We start from the raw sequence: 21,881 nt of genomic DNA, 5'->3' as shown, positions 1-21,881 counted from the left end.
TTTCCCACGAGCTAGAGATAGACACACCCCCCAAACAACATTCAGGTTTGAAGACATGCTGTTTTGGTGGGCATTTGACTATTTAAAAAATAGGCATGTCTTCCATGTTCAGATCTGATATTTCCCAATTTGAGCATTTTGCCTTTTCAAAAATCAAGAAAACAGTGGCTATTAACATCATTTGGAAAGTGGACATGTATCTGAGTGCATTAGGATTTTTAAAGGCAGAATGTTTCAATATTTGCAGCTAACTGTCTACATATAAAATGCTTCTGATACGTAGTCATTTTGGATTACCTTTGTTATACTATAAGGGGCGTGGTGGCGCTGCGGGTTAAATGGCAGAAGCCTCTGTGCTGTGAGGTCTGTAGATCTTCAGCTGTAAGATCGAACCCACGTGACGAAGTGAGCGCCCGTCACTTGTCCCAGCTCCCGCCAACCTAGTGGTTCAAAAGCATGCAAATGTGAGTAGATAAATAGGGACCACCTCGGTGGGAAGGTAACAGTGTTCCGTGTCTAAGTCGCACTGGCCATGTGACCACGGAAGATTGTCTTCAGACAAACGCTGGCTCTATGGCTTGGAAACGGGGATGAGCACCACCCCCTAGAGTCGAACATGACTGGACAAAAAATGTCAAGGGGAACCTTTACCTTTACCTTGTTATACTATGATTAGACAATTCCTTGGTGGTATAAAAGTTGCATTATATAAGAGCTTGAAAGAGCTTGGCTTTTACCATAGAGGAGTGACCAGTCCCATACCCCATCTTTGGGCCAACTCTCTCTGTTGAATGGACTGGGAAAACCTTTGTACTAGAGCTGCAGATGAGCACAAGAGCAGACATGGAGCTGTACACTGAGGCAATAATCTTTTGTGGGAGAAAAACAACCTCCCCTGTTTGATATGAATGTAATCTAAACCTATTCATGACTCTTTGCTTATTTCTTTACACCTTGAAAGCAGACTTCCAGGTCCTACCATGAGGGTTTCAGCTGCAGGCAGCGAAGCAAAAACCCGTGGTCCAGTTAGTGCCAACAACCGGCGCAGCCAGAGCTTTAACAACTATGACAAATCCAAACCCACAAGCCCATCTTCCCTTCTGTCAAACAGCAATGAGAAAGGTAAGTTATGGAAGCATTTAATATTCAATCTGATGCACTGCTCCAAGCAAGGGAAGTGTTTTAAAGTGTATGTGCTTATCTTCTCCATTGAGATTAATGCAACTTGAATGTACTTAAGGTTGACTGGATTGTGCCCACATGGCATAGGCTTTGTGTAAAACAGCTATTAAGGTAGTATCCTTTTGGTACTAACTGTACATGCAGTGACAGCCCTGGAAGGAAAAGCAGCTATTTGGAAAGGTTTGGTGACTTGAAAAGTCCATGTCCAGAACCTTGCCAAATAGCCACTTATATGATGTAGCTCTGCTTGTGGTAAATACCTATATAATACTGGATTTAGTGTAGTAAGTTTCTTGAGCAAGTGGTTCTCAGCCTTGGGTCCCCGCCTGTATTTGTATTACAGTTCCCAGAGGCCTTCGCTGCTAGCTGTGTTGGTCAGGATTTCTGGGGTTTGCAGACCCTTGGGTCCCCCAAGACCATCCCAAGGTTGGGAACCGCTCTCGGGAAAACCAAGAGATTCTCCATCCTGCAGAGTTCTGCTCTTATTTGTTTCACAGATTTTTCATGAGGAAAGAGGTGACAAAAAGATGGTACATGTACGGTTTTTGATAGGAGCATGCAATTACTTGGCATAGATTTTTGTGTGTGGTGTTTTGTATATAGTGGGCGAGAACCCTTCTACAAATACTGGAAGGCAGGGAAAGTTGTCTTGAAGAGCTGGCACATCATGTCCTCACCCCATAAATCCAAACTAGAAGAAGTCAGTGGAGGGGTTTAACTGATAGTGTAGAAACATGATGGCTATATCAGAAATTGGCAAGGCAGGCTTGCTCCCTACAACTAAAAATGTGTCATCACGCATGCCATCCATTTTGTAGACACTTTGGAACAATGCCCTGATCTTCAACAACTTTTTTCCATTATAAATCATGCTGTCCAAGAACTCACGTAGAGTTCCAAACAAATGCTTGCAAGAATAAACAGAGACAGCAGATTTGGGTGAATTTGAAACAGAAAGGTACTAGCAGGGGAAAGGGTTAAGCACATTTACATCCCCTCCCCACATGGTTTCTCTGCTTCACATTGTGCTCCACCGAAAAGGGCCTGTTACAGATAACATTCAAAAGGCTTCCAAAGAGTTCTTCATACTCTTAGTCCTGCTGACTGTTTGAACTTTAGTTTGTTTGATCGTTCTCTTTTGCTTCTAGAGAAAAAGATAAATAGATATTTGAATAGCATGTGTATAGCATTTAGTCTTCAAAACTCCGCTGGCTGCAGCCCTGAAATGTATATTCCTGGTTCAGCATACAGTAATTGAACCAAGTCCCCTTGTTACCCTGTAACCTTTTTCATCAGCATATGCACAGGCATACAAATTATTTGAATGAAAATCCTCCTGTTCTGGTATCTTATAATTTCTGCTTTGTTGTTTAGAAGCTAGCATCAGTCCTAGGATGTGGAAGCTGAAAAGTCATTAAGAAGAAACCTATTTTTGATTAACAAGAAAAGTGGGGGCATTCCCAATGGTTCTGTTTGATAAATAAGCCTGTTGCCTCCTGCTCTCCCCACCCCACATCTATAGAAAGGTTGAAAGGTACCAAATGTTTAATTTCAAGGATCATTGGATACAGGCTTGATAACTGGAAATGTGTTGAAGCTTTATAGATGTTACAGAAAACTGAAACATGTTATTGTGAATGCAAAATACAGTGTTCCTAAGAGATGCCCTGCAGAATTGTGTTTACTGAAAATGGTTCCTCCACCCAAGTTAAATTGTTTGGTTTGGTTTTAAAAACACAAATTGAGCATCTCCAAATCCATGCCACCGAACCTTAGGATCTCCTTCCCACTAGTGGAAGTTCATGCCCATGTAGCTTGAAGGTTCCCTCCAGCAGGTTCTTCTGAGAAGGATTTGAAGGGGCTGCTGTGGGAAGGATGGGCCAAGGAATATTTCTTCTGCTAGTGCGTTGTGTTTATCTACAATCTCATTTGCTCTCTTTCAATAGCAGAAAGTTTTCAGGCAACTTACAGAATAAAATGAATCTATTAAAAACAGCAGTAAAAGGGATAGATAATGCAAGAAAATGCAAGCTGACATCTTAATTTAGCAATTTGTTGTTGTTGTTTAGTCGTTAAGTTGTGTCCAACTCTTCGTGACCACATGGACCAGAGCACGCCAGGCCCTCCTGTCTTCCACTGCCTCCTGGAGTTGGGTCAAATTCATGTTGGTAGCTTCGGTGACACTGTCAAACCATCTCGTCCTCTGTTGTCCCCTTCTCCTCTTGCCCTCACACTTTCCCAACATCAGGGTCTTTTCCAGGGAGTCTTCTCTTCTCATTTAGCAATTATAGTGTTGTAAATATCTGGTCCTTCATACTTGAGATGCTGCATACTTGAGCTCTAAATAATTGTCAGCAGATTAATATCAGTAAGATATCATGTATGTCCAATAGGAATATCCAACATGGTCCCATGCAGGTTTATTTAGTTTCCTTTGCACACACCTGTATTATATATAGGCTTCCAAATGTCAAACTCTCCAAGTGTCCATTGGACAAAATAGGAGGGCATCCCCTAAAAATTTGGGATAAGCTACCCTGTGAACATCTTTGGGTTAATCACTGTCTCAAGGTCTAATTTGTATCCCAGGAGTATTATGAGAATAAAGCTCCTCATGTGATATACCCAGAGCTCTACAGAGAACAAGTAGAAAGTTGGGATAAGACAAACAGGGGAAAAAACAACCTTTTTTGTGTGTTAAAAAAAGAGATGGGGGAGTTTTTATATGTTTATGAGGCAAATATATAAGAAAGAATCTGACTCTGAAGTCTCAGGTCAGCTGTTAACTTTTTACTTGTTTCTGTAACTTAAATAATTCCCCCCCCCCCGAGTATGATTTCCTGCTATCTGGCCATCATTATATTTTCAAAATTTGTATTTTTAAGTGATTACATATGGAGTGGAACTTCCTGTTCATACAGAATCAGTGAAAAGTTACATTTTTGTAGAATGGCCATCACAAAGTTGTGCCGTACAACTTTTGCTTTTTATGGATAAATATTTGGATTTATGAATATTTGGAAGTGAGTGTGATTAGGCACTATGTGGTAGTGTTTGTTTATACTGTCTGAAGATGAACCAGAGTATTCTAATTCTGTATTTCTTAGCCATCTCCAGCTGCTGGTAAATTTATATTTTCCACTGTAAACACTGAGTGAGGACAGCAGTTAAAATACAGCCTAGCTGATGAAGAGTTCTGGTATACTCAGAAGCTTACATACTTTGGTGGCATTTGTACTGGTCCTGGCAAAAATACTGTATTGCCAAATTGGATTTTGGAGTAGCAGGGCTTTCTGTCTTCCCTTCCCTTCCTTACTTCCCAATAGAGAAAGCATGACATAGCTTCTGAGTCTTTTATATCTCTTCTCAAAGGCATTATATTCAGTAGGAAACAATGAATCTCTGAAAGAAAATTATACCATGAAGCTAAAAAATGAGATGCATTTGTGAACTCTGGATAGATATTCAAGACAGTTATGTTGGGACTTTTCACTCATTACTCCCATGACTAAGGAAGGCAAAGTATGTGGGGCAATGGCTTTGTTTCCTTAGTGCTGTCGAGAAACCAACACCATGTAACCACCACCCCCCCCCGAGGTTCCCAAATGTCCCTCCAAACTGTCTTCCCATAAACTTTGCATGAGTCAGACAATGCACCAAAAATGGGCTTATTTAACTTAGAGCAAATGCAGTACATATGAGCAAGCACAAACTAGCTTCAGCCGGTCAGCATATGAGGAGGCCCTACCTCTGTTTGCCTATAGAGTGTAGAGGTGGCACCAGTCCTCTTTCATTGATGATTTGGAGCACCCCTTGAAGGTGGCAAGGCAGAGTCTCCTGCAGCAGGGATGGTTGATGGTGAGAGCCAGCCTTCCTCAGACAGTGGCCTCTGTCTTGTTTTCAGCCATCACAAGTCGGATGGCCACTGGTTTAGGGAGTGGTGCACTCATCTTTCTGGGATGGCAGTCAAGTGCTTGTACCTCTCCAGAGGTCATGGATCCCATTACTTTCCTCCCTGGTTGGTTTTGGGCCCAGCAATGCCTATCCCAGTATTCCTGTTCACTCCAAAAGGAAAGTTTCTTTGGGGTCTTGGCTCTGTGGATGCTCTGTCTTTTCAGAAGAAATGAGCAACTGTGCCCACTCCACAGTCCAAGGGTCCTTCTGCTTGTCCAATTCTCAGCCTTCATGGGTCTGTGTCTTGGAGGGGTTTGCTGACTCTGCCTAACAAGCCTTCCAGTCCAATTCCTCCTTTGCCTCATGCCAGTTGTCTTCTTCCTTTCCCTCCAGATCCATCTCCCTTTTATACTCCTTCAATAGAGGTTCCCCTCTTCCCTCAGGAACCTTCACCAATGGATGTTCACCTTTCTCCCAACAGATACCCCCCCCCCCGTTCCTCATCCACTCCCCAGTCTACCAGGGAACTGCAGGAAAGTCCTCTGGCGGGGTAGAGAAGCGGTGGTGTCAGGTAGAGCTCAGCGCTTCCTTTGACATCCTCACACACCTCTCTTCCCACTGTTATTGACACTGTATGCAACATAACTTCTGAAGTTATAGTCACTTCTTGCATAATTTATCACTCTCAGGATTCTAACTGATAAGAGGAGCCACCGTAGTTTTCCAAAGTTACAATGAATTTTGTATCAGACACAGTTAGGTTGAGAAATGTGACATGGCTAAATTCCCAAAACTGCTACATTCACCACAGTTATGTTAGTCAAATGGATAAAGCTTATGAGAGTCTTTAAAAGGATTTATAAACACACATGTCTTGTTTTTACAACAATGAAAACAACAACTGTGTGACTTGTTTTCATTGTTGTTAAAAACAAGTTATGACTTACAGTATGGCAACCTTTTCCAAGGTTTGTACTTAGCAGTGTCTTATCTTTCCCTAGTTTGCTTTGTATTGTGTAGCTTTTCCAAAGCTACACAGGCTGGCTGTTTTCTCAGGAGGCACAGTGAGGAATCGGATTCTTAACCTATGGCTTTGTAGCCAGGTACTGAACTCACTATACTATCTAGCCAGCACATCATAGCACTTTAAAATGTATAATGCTTCTTTTTCACTTTTGATCATAGCCAAAAATCTACTCTACTGTAACACTAATGGTATGACTTTTGGAAGTGAACTTCCTCAAGTTAAGAAATCACTGTACACATGATGTGGTGACTGGTTGTGCAGTAAATCATATCCTGTGAAGCTTTTGGTGAATGGTTCATAATCCAGTGGGATCAATATTTGTTATTATAGTCTTGTTTATTAATTCCTTTTAAAATAACTGAAGTGCTTTTAAATTATCCATTTTATCCATTTTCAATCAGTATGTCATTAAGTTTTGGTTTTCTTTAGTATGAAAGTAAAATATATAGAAAAGTAGTCTCTGGTATTATTATCATGATTTTTTAATTGTGAATCTTTCTGTTAAACAATTTGAGCACAGTGTAAAATAAATAATTAAGGAGACCATATTTCAATTAAAACCAAATACTATATCTAAAAACATCAATCCAAAACCCGTATATGCATTCCATAATATAAGGAAAAGGGAAATTTTGATAGTATACCTACAGCATTTATCTGAAAATGAAATACTTCTAGAGCAAATGATTCAATAATTCTCAATTCTCTGTTCATTTTTTCAGAACTCCTTTTATATAGATTAATACACAGATCCCTATGCAAACAGATACAAAAAGCCAGTGCTTGTATTTCTTACTTAAGGAGATCATGTCATTCCCCTTTCTAGTTTGAAATGTTTCCTTCATTTTCATTATAATGAATGACTTTATAAAGCAATCAGCAATTTAGGCATTAATGTGAATTGTTGCATTTCTTACTTGTTAAAGGTTTTCTTTTATGGTCAAGCCACTGAATGTAGCTCTAATTACAAGTTAGGGTTACAAAGAAAATGGGGAAGCATTCAAGCTTGTGATTTTTCCTGTCACCCACTCATTTCTGTGTAATTAAAACCTTGTAATTCACATCTGAATTGTCACTGTCACTCAGACATTGCTTGTCTGGTTTTTCTGTTATAAGTGACCCTGTGAATAAGCTGCAGAATAAGAAACATCTGCCCCTTAGACGAGGCCATTGCTGAACTCTCCTTAATTACGTGAGACATTTCTGTGGTGTCTAAACAAACATACATTATTTATGCATAAGCCCCTCTATTCATTGTCTTGGACTTCATCCTTTTGAGCAGATTTTCTGTGCTTGCACTTCATATTCTCATTTCTCAATACAGAAATATAAAGTGCCATTTAGATAAAGCAACAGTAGTACTCATCCACATTTAGAAATTAAGTGGTTTGTTACTGTGAAGCTTGAGCATTGCCTTCTGAGGTTGTACTGCAGGACATCTTGAGATGTTAAAGGCTAACAAATGAACACCAGCCATCTTATCAGTTTGCCCGTATGTTTCACTTGAATGAACTAGTAAACTTCTGTTTTGAAACCAAAGCATTTTAAAAACCATGCACTCTTTGTGAGGACGGGTGAATAACAACAATAACAAGCTTCTTCTGGAAAATTGATTCACCTGGTTAACTGCATTATGAACTTACCCTAGTACTTAACTGTTAACTGCATTATGAACTTACCCTAGTATTTAACTGTGACTTGGCTATCAAACTGAGCTGTAAATCTGTCTTGTAATGCTTGATAACGAAGAACTATATTTGCATTGAAATGCTTTTTTAAAATTAAACAATCCTGGTTTGAAGAAAGTCCTGCAGGTGGCAGTAGAAATCTGAGGGAAAAACTAAAAGGTGATTTCTTTTTAAAGCTCAGTGTAACGTGTATGGTGTATTTAACGAAAAATAAGGTGGCTGGCCTTTAATCTGTGATGAAAAATTGAGCATTTTCAAGAATATTTTAGGTGACAGTTTCATATGAGTTAACATAATCAAGCTTAGCCAACTGTGGTAAATATCTGTAATGCTTTATGAAAAGTGCAGTGAACGTTTAGAACATCTGCAGCCCTAGAAGAGTTCACAGTAGACTGAGCAAGGAATTTCATTAAAGAACTCTGAGAACAATATGACCACTGTCTCAGCAGATCAAAGTATATACAACCCTGGCCAAATTACACTTGTTTAAAGACTTAACTAAATGTAATGGAGGCAAGACACATAATATTTGCAGGTAATTGTATCTTACTCTGATGGCTCGGTAGAGAAAGGGGAATTTGACTTGAACAGAAGTAATCTTGAGTCTGTTTCCTTTCATTTTTCTGATCTTTTCAAGGGGGTAGATCTTATTCTGTTGCAGCAAAAATAATGGAAAAATATTGTGGCACCTCACAAATAAACAAGTTTGGTTAAGTGTAAGCATTTGTAGACTGTAACCACCTATCTGGTGGGCATGCCCCAGAGTGCCCCAGAAGAACGGATTGGTAATCAACTTCTGACTCTTTTCCACCTAGGAAACCCTGAAAAGGGTCACTGTAAGTCATAATCAACTTAAAGACATTTTATTATTATTGTTGGTCCTTAAAGTGCCACAAGACTTTTCATTGGTTTTCCTTATTGTTAACAATGCCAGTTAACACAGATATTCACTGACATCCTGTGGCACTGTTATGCAAAAGATGTAATATTTATTGCAGATTACCATAAATTAAGAAATATCGGTATGCATTAATGACTCAATGTCTACAGAGATATCCTAGCATACCACAGTTTACCACTAAAAGCTACACATTTTGCATATCTGCAGAACAGAATTTCACCCATTTTTAAGCAATTAATTTATTTTTAGTGATTGGTTTTGTAATTTTTAAAACATTGCCATTATTATTTTTAGCAATTGGTTTAATAATATTCTTGCTTGTACTGTAAACTGTTTGAGGATTTTAATTTAAAAAAGCAGTACACCAATGTTCTTGGAAAAAAATAAATCAAAGTCCTTCCTCCAGATTTTCTCACAGCAAGAGGAAATGTATACTACCCATGAATCCCCCCAATCTTTTTTTTTTTGGGGGGGGACACAAAGCCACTAGTCTGATTCCCACATTTGCTTGAGGCCAGGGAGATAATATTCCTTGTGTGCTTCCTATAACAGTTAATTCGCCCCAAGCTGTAATTATTTCATGAGAAGAGCTAAGCATAAAGTTTACTGTTCTCCATTTAAACAAGTTGAATTTAACATTGTTCCACACTATCTGGGGTGGATGCACATGTTGTAATCTGTACAGCCATAAAAGTGTAGTATCTCCCAGTGTGTTGCAATCTGTCTATTGCTTCTCTACTCATGTACATTAAAGTCCAGATTTTGACAATACAGCAGAAGCAGCCTATGGTCCAAGGAGCAGGCGCTTCGCCCCACCACATTAGTATGAAGTGTTCCTCACACCATGCAGCACCTCCACATTATAGATTAATAAACACCTAGTGCAGGCCTCCCCTGGCAACCAAGATGGCACCGGATTATCCCATACCATTCTTCAGTACAAAGGTGGACAGAGATGGTGCAGATTTGCACAGACAACAGAGAGGCTGCTCTGTCTGATCAGTTGTTACTCTGATAACAATCCTAATCAGTTTTAAAAGGAGACACATACTCACACCACTCTATTGGGTATCTTTGTTTCTAATAGATTATCTTTTTCAAAAATTACAAATGAAAATAATTCTAAATATTTTCTACCTCCGGTGGCTGTTGCTAAGCTAAAGTGGTAGAACTTTGTATGTCACTTAAGCAGATTTGGAGAAGAAAGTGGGATATAAGCATAACAGTGGAGTACATCTTCCTGTACTTTGAATATTAGGTGTATTTCATCAGTCTTTTTGAATGAATCTACTGTACATATGGAATGAAGATGATATTGTTAACTTTCTACTAGATTTGAGACAACATGTGATTACTTTTTTTTTGAGAAAGAATTTTGGCACTTCTGTGTTTAAATAGTCTTCCTGTTTTCTAATATGTAAAATATAAATATGTAATTGTGGTAACCTATTCTCCAAGCAGCCTCTTCAGCGTGCAGTATGCATTAATGTGATTTGCCAGTGAGAACTCTGATACACTTTAATTGATCTTGAAAAGCCAGTGACCCTTTCTGGACAAACTGCCAAATCATCAGTAAAATTGATTTTTGACTATGCCAAATTCAGTAGCATTGAAGCCAAGTATGTTAGCGAGACAAGGGAGGAGAGAGGGGGGTGGGGGTGGGAAAGTCTCTCCAACTGAAAGGGATTAACCACAGTTTGCCCAACTGTCAAAACTAAATAGAGGATTTGAGGTAGAGATCATTTTTGCTGTCAGTGAAGGCTTTCGCATGCCTGCAGAAGAAAGGCAGCGAGAGCAATTACAGAGTGAAATATTTTGGCTCAGGCACCTCAAAGCTGTAAGTTAAATATTTTGCCTTACCTTTGTGATAAGAAATGAAGGCTTTAGTGCTGCATGCACTTGGAGTGTTGTGGACATTTTACCTTGATTTTTAATGGATTCTTGCTGCTTAATATCCTGTGGTAAGTAGTTTTGGTCTAACATTCCAATTGCATTTTCTCCCAAAATTCATGTTGGCCTTCCGTTAAAAAGTCTTGTTTCTGCCATTAATTTATGCTTTTGATTTGTGAAATGTTGCAACTACATTTTTCAATTGGAAATTAATTTTAAAAAACCTTAAGTCATGCCAGGTGACATGAAAATCTGTTCTCTGTTTTTAACAAAGAGCATAGAGTTTAAATCTTCAGTGTAAACTTGAACCCTCATATGGATTTGTCTCTAAGAAAAGTATGTGTGCAGCAGTACAACCGCATGTATCAGCGTTGCAGACATGTTTTTATGTTTTCATCTGCCAAGAAACGGTCTGAAGTGCTACATCCCATTCGGGTGCTAAGCAAGTCAGACTTTATCATTGTCAGAAGTTGATACCAGTGCAGCAGAAAAGAAAGAAAAGGGAAAAAAAAACCAGCACAGGCTTCTAATCTAGAAAAATGCTATGTTAATAGTGTATCGTTAATAGCTTATTTAAAAAACCAAAAACCATCAGATGAAACAACTGTGGAAACAAATGTTTCAGAAAAGCTCACAAAAGCCATTCTTTAGAAATGATTCAGACATACGTATATTTTAAAGTATTACCCTGCCTTGCAAGTATTAGGACAGAGGGACTTTCTTATTATAATTTTAGTGAGTATTCTCTGGAGCAGCAGTTGAGAGTAGACTAAGATATACCAAAATCAGTGGGACATAAATTAGTAGTCATGACAAAGTTGTCCTTTTCATTTCATACCAGTGAGCACCACAGACTTAGGCTAGACATCTGATTGCTAATGTAGCAGTTGAGAACTGTCTTGGCCTGAAGGTCTATGACTGCAGTTGGTTTGTGTTTTTGCATTATAAAGGCCATAGTTGTTGTTTTGGTCCAGTGGCATAAGGTTCATAACATTTCTATATAACTTCAGTTTCATTTTTAATTGTGTACATATAAGAATAATACCCAGTATCCCAATGAAGTTATTCAATGCTTCCTCGACATCCTTCTGTTATTTATTTATTTATTTAAACTAATATCCCACCCAATTTAGTGGGATCACTTTACTCCTATCTATCGACCGACCGACCGACCTACCTACCTACTCATTTGTTTATTTGTTTGTTTACAAACAAGATTTTTTTAGCTGCACCATTACCAATGGTCTCTGAGCAGCGTACAACAGTATTAAAACTTTAGAAAAAAAACATTAAAACCATTAAAAATAGGCAGTGTTATAATAATATCCTATATTAAAACAGTCAATTTATCATTAATAAATCCTGCTGCCCATATGGCCAGCTAAAAGATACTATTTAATTAAAATGCTGACTAAACAGAAAGGTCTTTGCCTGGTGCCAAAAAAACGAAAGTGTCAGAGCCAGGCGGATCTCTATACGGAAGGCATTCCAAACTGGGGGGGGGGGGGGAGACAGCCGAGAAGGCCCTATTTCAACATGCCATCCCCCACACCTCTTTCAGGGATGGCACCTTCAGAAGGGCCTCCTGGCCTGATATTAGAGTACAGATAGACTCATATGGAAGAATATGGTCCTTTAGATAACCTGGTCCTGGTTAATATGGTTCTGTTTTCCATTATTAATGAAAGTGTATAGATGAAATGATATGGCTGCCTGTATAATGTTGGTGAATATCACAGAACTGAACTGGAAATGATCTTTTATATTTAAAATTTGCTTGGATCTTTTATATATAAAATTTATAACAGGTTTGTTACATCCCCTGAAATGTCAAAACCTTAACACTGATTTGGTGTGGGAACCATAAAGTACCATTGAGATAGAAGGCCTTTTCTGTTGCACTCTGGGGAATGTCCAAGTTTGAAAGACTGACCTTTCCTGCCATCTTTGTTGCCCGCCCAGCCCTGAATAAAGAGACGAGACACATGACATGAGGTAACTGGGCCATAATTTTATTAACTTTTAAACTTTAACTCCCCTTTCACAAGGGGGCCTACCCTAGTGCAAATTCTGGTCTGCGGCCATAGTCTATCAAGACTTTCCGGTCCAGACCTCACTTTAGTGAATTCCTGTTCTGTAAGCGTGCTGTCCTACCATACAGCATGCTCTCAGGCATAATGTAACCAGAGTACCCTGCTTCCCCTTCCGTCAGCTAACTTCTGCTAATTCCAACGTGAGAGGAGGGGTGCTTGGCATCCCCTAATTGTCCCCTTTTGAACTCACTTGAACCTATTCCTTTTGCACTACCTGCCACGGCAATAGGGCTACATTGTATGCTCCATGCACTCCACCAAGCTGAATATTCCAGTCCTAAGGCCCCCTTGTATATCACTTAAAATATGTTTAACCCCATGTCTGACAAATGAAAACCGTCTGGCCTGTACAGCTCAGGCCTAGATACCCTAATGTTGAGATGCGATGTGATGGACCCTAGGCCCTGCTTAACAGCTCAGCCCACTTTCCTATTAACTCCTTTCCTTGCCCTGTCAATACGCTTAGTGTCACAACTAGCTTTCCACAGTAACCTTGGGATAATGGCTGACCATATGATGCATGTTGATGGACAGCAAGCTGCAAAGACCTCCAGATCTGCTATAATCTGAAGGATTTAAGACTTTCCCCAACTTCCGAGCCAAGTTCTTGCCTCCCAGGTGAATCGCCAAAATGTCTGGGCCCACCTGCGGAGCATCCAGGGACACCATATCAAGAAACCTGTCTCATAACAGGCCTCCCTGGCCCCTCCATTCCAATGCAGCCACAGTGCCAAGTCTCAAATTCCAAACCCAACTGGTCCAACTGATGTACTTTGCTGTCCAAAACAGGTAACTGTGCCCAACCAACAGAACATGAACTCGGGCCAACAGTCTCCTTGGACCTGCAACGAGAAAAAAACGGCAACAGCAGCACCTAAAACTGTGGCAGTGGGCTCACATAATCACAGTATCTATGTGAAGCTCGTCTATCCACCTTTTTAATGTCTTCCTTTCCATAACCAAGGGCTGCCGCCATGGATGAAGCACCAATTCTAAAAGTATGAGTCCCAAAATGGCACCTTCATATCCCAGCCTTACACAAGGCCTGGGAAGTGACTCTCCAAAACTGATACCAAGTCAGGGGCGACATATCCGCATGTCGCAGAAACCCGCCATCTCCATCCTCTCTAAGCTGTAAATATTCCGGCATGGCTTTCCATGGCCAAATTTCAACTAGTGAACATTGCCCCAATATGATAAACTTACCCATTCCCTGCTGGTCAGTCTTTGACCTACGCAAATGAATACAGTGGACCCTCAACTTACAGATGGCTCAACTTGGACTTTTTGAGTTACAGACTTCTCTGGCCGCAAAATTTAGGCTCGACTTGCAGCCGGAGAATCAACCTACAGACCAGAAAAAACCAAAACGGAACAAAAACAGAACAAAAACGGCCGGTTACGGATTAATCGGTTTTCAATGCATTGTAGGTCAATGAAGACTCGATCTACAGACTTTCTTACCTGCAGCCACCGTTCCAATACGGATTAATTCCGTAGGTAGAGGGTCCACTGTAATTACTTGACCCTCTGACATCACCACGTCCTTCCTCTGCAGAAAGGATAGTCACACGTCATTCTTTGCTGATACCAATTCACTTATATGAAGAGTCCCCAAAAATGCTATCAGCGTTGCTGCTTTGAACAAGCAAGCCTCAAAGTGATGTTTACACACGAGCTGCCATGTGTTTACCGATTTTACCAAGATAACTGAAGTAAAAGGTGAACGAAAATCCTTAACATTACCTCACTCCCGGCCCCAACCCTCAATCATTTTCTGTATGGGAAAATCCACAGGATAACCCTTACACCCCCGCACCCTGGTGTAAAACGCCAAAGCGAACATTCGCCCTTAAATTGACCTGGATGCCAAGCCCCTTTGGTGCAGGTGCACTGCAAAGTGCATCATATGGTCATCCAGAGGTGGCCACTCCTGCCTAAGACCTTCCCTCTCTCTAAAGGCAAAAAATTCGGAGCAGGCTGCCATGTAGCTACGCGTAAAAGGCTAAACTCCTGGCTCTGTTGGCTTCAGCCCGCCAAGATTCCATAACTTTATCAGCAGCATGTCCGGATGAGCCTGTGCCCCTGGTGCCAATGCCCTGAACCGGTCCATCTGTTGATGGGACAGGGCGTCAGCTATGGTATTGTCAACTCCAGGAACATGATGGACCTGAAAGACTATATTAAATTGCAAGCAGCGCAATACTATTGGCCCTTACCAGTGTCATTACCCTCTGGGATCTGGATGTCAGTGAGTGAACTATTTGCACAAGTGCCTGGTTGTCACACCAGAAGGTAACCACCAAGTTAGCCCACTGGTCGCTCCATAACCATAAGGCCCCAACTATAGGGAAGAGCTCATGGAAAGTTAGGTCCCTGGTAATTCCCGATATATGCCACTCCCCTGGCCATGCTCCTGCACACCAGTGACCCTTGAAAAAGATGCCATAACCCAGCGATCCCGCTGCATCGGTCTGCAGTTGAATATCCGTTCCTATCCTTACCTCATCCCTCCAAAAAGGAAACTCCATTAAATCCTTGGAGGAATCGTAACCACACTTCTAAATCCTCCTTCATAACCCTCGTCAACTTTCTCTTGTTATGAGGTTTTTAAGGCCCTTCATCGCATCACACAAACATCTCAGGAATGCTCTTTCTGGGGCAGCCACTTTGCAAGCAAAGTTGAGGTGCCCTACAATTTCCTGCAACTCCCTCAAGGTGACTTTGCTTCGTACTAACATTTGCTGTAGCCACATCTGCAAGTCTGTTAATTTTGCTTCTGGCAGCCGACAGGACTGTTGAACAGTATTCGACTCTATAATACCAAAAATACCAATCTTTGACTAGGTCCCTCCATTTTTTCTTTTGCCAGAGATACCCCTAACTCCACTGCTAACTCCTGAAATGCATCCATGAGCACCTGACATTGTGAGGTACCCGAAAAACCACAAAATAAAAAAATCATCCAAGTAATGGACAACTTGGGTGCATCTTACCCTATGCCTAATTGCCCATTCTAAAAATGAGCTAAACTGCTCGAACACTGAACAGGATATTGAATGCCCCATAGGTAACACCTATCATATAATAGCTTCCTTCAAAATAAAATCCCAGAAGATCAAAATCTTCAGGCTGAACTGGGAGGGGTTTAAAGGCTGATAGAATATCACGTTTGCATGCTCTGGTCCATGGGGTCACAAAGAGTCGGACACGACTAAACGACTAAACAACAACAAACTCCGCCCCAACCACCCCAACTCTGCACCATGCGCACCGCCTTGTCAAATGATATGTATTGCACGTTGCACACCTGTCTGCGATGCCCCTGGCAGCATTGAGAGTGCGCTGATGGAAGCTGGTTCCTCATGCACAGCTGCACCAGAGCCGGTATCCTTGCTCCTGCCCTGTCGAACCGTCATATTTTCAGCAGATGAACCACTCCGCTCCTCTTTGTCAGCTGCCAAAGTCTGGGTACTGGATGATGTCATGTCCAGTCCACTTCCACACCTGTTAGTGACCCTTGCTGCACTCTGCTACGTCACTGGAGTACCGACCGCTGAAGAGTCCCCAGAGGGGCTGTCTTGCTCTGCCTCCAAAAGAGCAATACGTGCAAGCATGAGATCACCCATTTTCTTAAGTTCACATTTTTTGCGCCTTCAACTCCCTTCTGGACCTCCTCACTGCTGGAACCTCGTCTCCATCCTTCAGCTGCATCGTGTCCCTCTCCAACATGTTCAACTTCTCCCATATTGTCCTGTAATCAGGCCAATCATCCTTCTCCGATGAGGAAATGACTGTGGGTGAGCATGGGAGAGCCTTGTGTTTAACAGGCTGTTTTTCCTTTTTCCACCCTGATTCTTCCTAGTCCTCTTTATCAATTATCTGAATTGATTCCTCGTGATATAGGATCCTTTTCAAAGCTGCTAATAATCCAGATACCCAATCAATTTACTCAATTAGATAATTAATTAATTAACTGACCAATCAAAAGTCAGTCAATTAATTACTCTGCTTCAAAAATCCCCCCTCCTTTCGTCTATCTCTTTCTCTCTTATTAATTAATTAAATTCATCCATCCATCCGTCCATCCATCCATTCCTTTATTTATTTATTTATTTATTTAATTATTTATATGATTACTATATCAGTATTGCCTAGCTGCAGACCTGCTGTGCTGGCCACTACCACTAATAGCAGTCAAGTGTCCTCTAGGCACCTGCAGGGATGGGGTGTGTGTTTGCGGACAGAGTCCCTTTCTACCCCTTCCCCCCTTTTGCCACCCCATTATCCCTCCTCAAAATCTATACCCTATGAGACCAACATGCATTAAAGTTAACCATGACAAAATAAACGGATCCCAATGGGACCCAACCTTTTTTTTAAATTTTAAACTCAGGCCTTTGGAAGGAAGCCTATTGAGGCTCACCCCTTCTCAGGCCAGACATCCTCAAACCGCTAGGCTGAGCCACTGCTCATCCCTGAAGTCCTCTTCACTCCCGATGACGCAGGCCATGGAGCCAGAATCGCCACCGCCATGGTCCACTCTAAGCAGCCTCCAACTGCCGAAGATGAAGAGGGTTATGTTGGGTGGGGCAGCCTACGAGTAGTCCAGATAGGCGGGGTATAAATCAAATAAATAAATAAATAAATTTTGAAGGTTTCTGTCCCGCCCATGCGTCCCAAGCCTCTCGCTCTTTACGAATGGGCGGGGAAAGCAGCCCCACCTGAGCCACTCTGTGCCTGGTAGAGAGGCTGTAACCAGTATCTTTCTTCATTTCCATCTCAGTCTGACATATAGAGTTCAGAACAACTGCAGTAAAATGAGTTACCATTGAGAAGGCAACACATGCTTTCGCGGTGGCTAGATCTTTTGAGTGCTGCTTTTGAACAGCTTACCTGAGGATAAATGACTGTTAAATAATTAAGAGATGCGAATCTCAGCCTTTAGAATGGGATCCCTATGAATTCATAAGGAGAGGACCTTACCCAGGCATTCAAGAAGCAATGCCACATTTCATCTGTGGCTATAAGAACCAGAGGTTATTTTTCTCTTTAAATGTGGTTATATGGCAGTGGTTCTTAGACTTTGGCCCTCTTGATGTTTTGGTTTTCAACCCTGGAATCTTTTATCATTGGCTTCTCATTGGCCGTGCAAGTGGGACTTTTTGGAATAGATATCGAAAACTTAAGGAGAACAAAATGTTAAGAAACTCCAGTACAAGGGGCTTTGCCAGCATAAGTAGCTCCATTATTTCCTGTTCTGCGCTGCACCTTACAAGAGGTAGAAACTGCTATGTCAGCTGTGCTACTATGCAACTGTTGCAGATACATATTATTTATTACTTACTTTTTTTCTTTTCTGTTCAGATGCTGCATCTTATCTACTAGAAATGTGTTTTTTGTATATGCATATATACACACATGCATGCATAGAACCTGCCGACATACTGAATCCAGGATTTCAGGGGAAATCATCTCCTGCAGATGCTTCGGACTGTAATTTTTATAATCTTTGATTTGGGAGTTGCTGCCTGAAACATCTGGAAGATCAGTTACTCCCACCCAACTTTTAGTTTTTTTCCAGACCTTATCAAAGTGCTAAATATTTCATCTTGTGCATGTATGGTGCTTAACCGATGGAACCAACAGACTTGGCTCATTATTTGTGAATCCAACAGTTGGTACTAAAATGCAAGTAGATTGTCTTTTGTACAGTTTTTTATTGCTGATTGAACTGTGCCCAGACATGTAACCATAGAAGAGAACTGTATCCTTTTTTACTTAATTGGACAAATGGATAGATCTCAATAGTGCCTACATCATCTAGCAAGTGCGTTTCTGTCTCAGCATCTGTCTTAGCTGTTGCCTACAAGAAAGTTAACATGATATCCAAGAAGCACTAAATGTTTGTCTTTGAAATTTTGCAGACATAGTCATTCAGTGCTGAACTTACTTAAGGAATGGAGAGATGAATTTTCAATAGCATTGGTTACAGTTACAGCCTTCCCCAAAAGAGGCGATGGGTTTTTATGTACATATCCAAACCTTTCATGCTAGTTGACAATACAGAGAATAGCACAGATTGTAGATGATAGCGTACTTAGGTCTTTAAAAGTACAGGTCATGGGGGGAAAAAAACACAATCAGTAGCTGTATTTGGACATTATCATTTTATGCAGTTAGCAAGCAATCCATGTGGGACATTACTATGTTCTCTTAGTTTACATTGTAGGTCTGGTGCCTATTCACTGGTGCATCCATATAGGTATGAAAACAGGCCTATCTAAAATACAACTAAAAACAACAACACATTGAGGTCTGTGTTCAGTCATGAGTCCCAATGAGCCTGTAATAAATAAGTCCATTCTGTGTGTCAGTCCCATTAATTTCAGTGGGTCTATCCTATCAGTTGAGACTAACCTTTCGATTTAGCCCACTGTGTTCAGTAAAGCCCTCTGCAAACATTTTTGTTACACTTTTTGCTGATTAATTTTATGCCTTTGTTTCTAATTATTTTTGTCAATGACAAAATAGGATTCAGTTGATGCCCATGACTGACTGATTGAGACAGTAATTTTATCATGTCCAATATTTCATTTGTGTGCCAGTAGCTCTTTCTCTGGATTTTCATCAAAGTGTCCAGTCAGGGACTGAAGAGGAGATATGTCTACTAAAATATATACTCCTAGATGAGGGCCCCTTCATGAGAGCAGCCTTCCAAAAGCCTTTGAAGAGCATTGTCACCCCAGACCTGTCACTATTTGTTACTACAAATGAGAGAAATCTTGAAGAACAGTAAGAGGAGAAGGGGAAAGGCAGATCTTGTCCAGTTTTAGAAGCAGCTCACACCTTGACATAGTAGGGTGAAAGAAGTGCCCCTGCCTTATCTGCAGGTGGTGAAGAGTCTTGCAAAGAATAAGAGTTTATGCAGCATTTACACAAAGACAACAAGAAGTCCAAGCATCTTAATCATGTATCACAACAACGAGAACAAAATGGCTGTGCTGAAACTTTTGTGGAGTTATCTCTCCCTATAGGGTTGGCTCTCTCTCACTCCCGGGAAGCCAGTTTCTTCTCAAAACAACACCATCTCATCTTATATATGACTTTTCACCTCCTCTTCTGCCATCCCTTAAGAAGTGCAGAGCACTGGCCACAATAGTTTTTCTTGTTTTGTTCTCTCTATGGTCTGGTGCACCATTTGGAAATGTTAATTGGCAAGCTTTGGAAAAGATCATTTTGGGGGCTGCAAACTCCCAGAATCTCCCAGCCAGCTTGGCCTCTGGCAGGGTCCCCAAAGAAGACCTGGTGTCTATATACTTTTCCTAAATACATAATTCTCTGTATTATTTTGACTAAAACTTGCTTGGTGCTGATCCTAGGTTTTGGAGTCTTGCTTAATGCAACCTGATGAGTCTGAACAGAATTCTTGCAGATTACCTCTGTGCCCACAATAAGGACTAACCAAGTGGTTATATACAAATCAGGAAATAAGACCCCTTAAAGAATGGCTGAATTGATCTGTTTGAAGGTATTCATGATCTGCCATCCAGTAGATAACTGTTGTCCTAACCTAGGCTACAATGAAAAAAAATCTCTGCTTTATTTCAGGGTTGTTTTTTTTTGGCGGGGGACATTTAATTATGCTTTCCTATGTCTATAAATTCATGCCATTATTTTATATGTATATGCCTAGTGAATATGTGTAATGTTTATATACTCCTTTTTGGCTTTTCACAACGTCTCGACCTAGAACCTTGTCTTAGTTCTATTTTGGTTACTTCTAGCAATGCTGTACAGATGGTAGTAACCATAAGAGAGCAGCTTGTGTTTAGATTTAATTTGACAAATGATGGGAAATTGCATATAGTTTCTCCAGCATTTATTATAGTGCAAGCCCTCAAACATTTCACAGAAAAATTTAAACCATAGACATAATCTCAACTGCAAGCGGTTAGACTTGCGTTTGCAATGAGGTCACTACAGGAGCTAATGAAATCCATCCTAAATGTACTGCAGTGTGTATTGGCATTAAAGCAGGACCACCAACGTCTTTGCAACAGAAATACTGGGAATTAAATAAACTGCAGGGCCAGCACTTGCTTTTGAGGGGAGAAAAGAAAGTGATTATTTAGCCCAACTGTATTTTGAATTTGGACATATTTCACTTGTTGTGGATTAAACTCAGCAAAGGTCTTTGCAAAAAGAAAACTGCCTCAGGAAAGAAGACAGATGAGAATTAACTCATCACAAAACCATTTGAGTGTTCAGTGGAAGAAAGTCTGTGCTATTTCAAGTGAAGCATCTTTGGGAATGGAATCATTTTAAGATGTTGTGCCGCCATAGAAAACATAATTTACTAGGATAAATGAATGTTAATTGAAGGAAGTGTTGGCAAGGAAGAACTGATTTCAGATGTAAAGGCAGGCACATGGTAGAGTTATCATGTATGTATTTTCTTCCAGCAGCTCCCAACTAGGAACTGAGTATGAGTTTAATCTGCTGTTAATGTTGCCTATCTATAACAGGAGTGGGCTGTAAGCGTCTTAAATCCCTCTTAGGCGATATGATGGGGAAGAGACATGATCAGGAAGTAATCACATAACAGGAGTAAGGATTATGGCATGATTCATTTCTAATGCTAGAGTCGATATGTGGTGACTTGTGACAGATAGTTGTGATTATTAAGCTTTACATCTGGGGTTTGAAAACATTGCCAAGAAAAACATTTTAAAAAGAGGCGTGCAGCTGATACACTTCATACAAGAGGGTTTGCACTTATATGATCATGCTTTGGAAAATAGGGTCAACCTTACTAGCAAGCAGCCCTAAGTAACTGCCTACAAAGTTAGCCACTGAGAGTTCAATAAAACAAAGTGAAATGGTGCTGAAAAGGCAGAGGCAGGGGCTGAGTCCAGCAGTCAGCAGCCATTGAGAACAACAAGTTCAGTTGTTCAATGAACTGGACTGGACTACCAGACAGTGGACCGTAAAGGAAAAGCATTCCTAAAGCTGCCTGGTTTTTCAGTGGAAAAGGAACTCCAGCTAGAGAATGAGTGATTCCTGTTATATCAAAATGTTTAAGAAACTACTTTTGTAAACTATCAGTACTGATAAAGTGGGAGATATGTTATTTCTTCAGGCAGAAAAGTCTGACATGGTGTGACTTGTAGTGCCAAACTAAACTTTTGCAAGTGTGTGCAAAG

The 21,881-nt window shown here is 40.7% G+C and overlaps 1 protein-coding gene across 11 annotated transcripts in view; it reads left to right on the top strand.

The window, feature by feature from the left end:
• Nucleotides 1-21,881, top strand: part of NAV2 (neuron navigator 2) — a 676,025-nt gene that overhangs the window by 497,429 nt on the left and 156,715 nt on the right. For 9 of the 11 annotated variants that reach the window (XM_072985896.2, XM_078383145.1, XM_072985895.2 and 6 more), the window contains one exon: nucleotides 965-1,122. In XM_072985896.2, the coding sequence (XP_072841997.2) occupies nucleotides 965-1,122 (158 nt within the window). Of the gene's footprint in view, nucleotides 1-961; nucleotides 1,123-10,443; nucleotides 10,530-21,881 lie in introns of those variants that run through there. The other 2 variants (XM_078383120.1, XM_072985898.2) reach the window with 2 other exon arrangements.

This window comes from Pogona vitticeps, chromosome 1, assembly GCF_051106095.1.
Source record: "Pogona vitticeps strain Pit_001003342236 chromosome 1, PviZW2.1, whole genome shotgun sequence".
Taxonomy (NCBI): domain Eukaryota; kingdom Metazoa; phylum Chordata; class Lepidosauria; order Squamata; family Agamidae; genus Pogona; species Pogona vitticeps.
The sequence above is the reverse complement of the archived record's forward strand: the minus strand, read 5'-3'. Positions and strand labels throughout refer to the sequence as shown.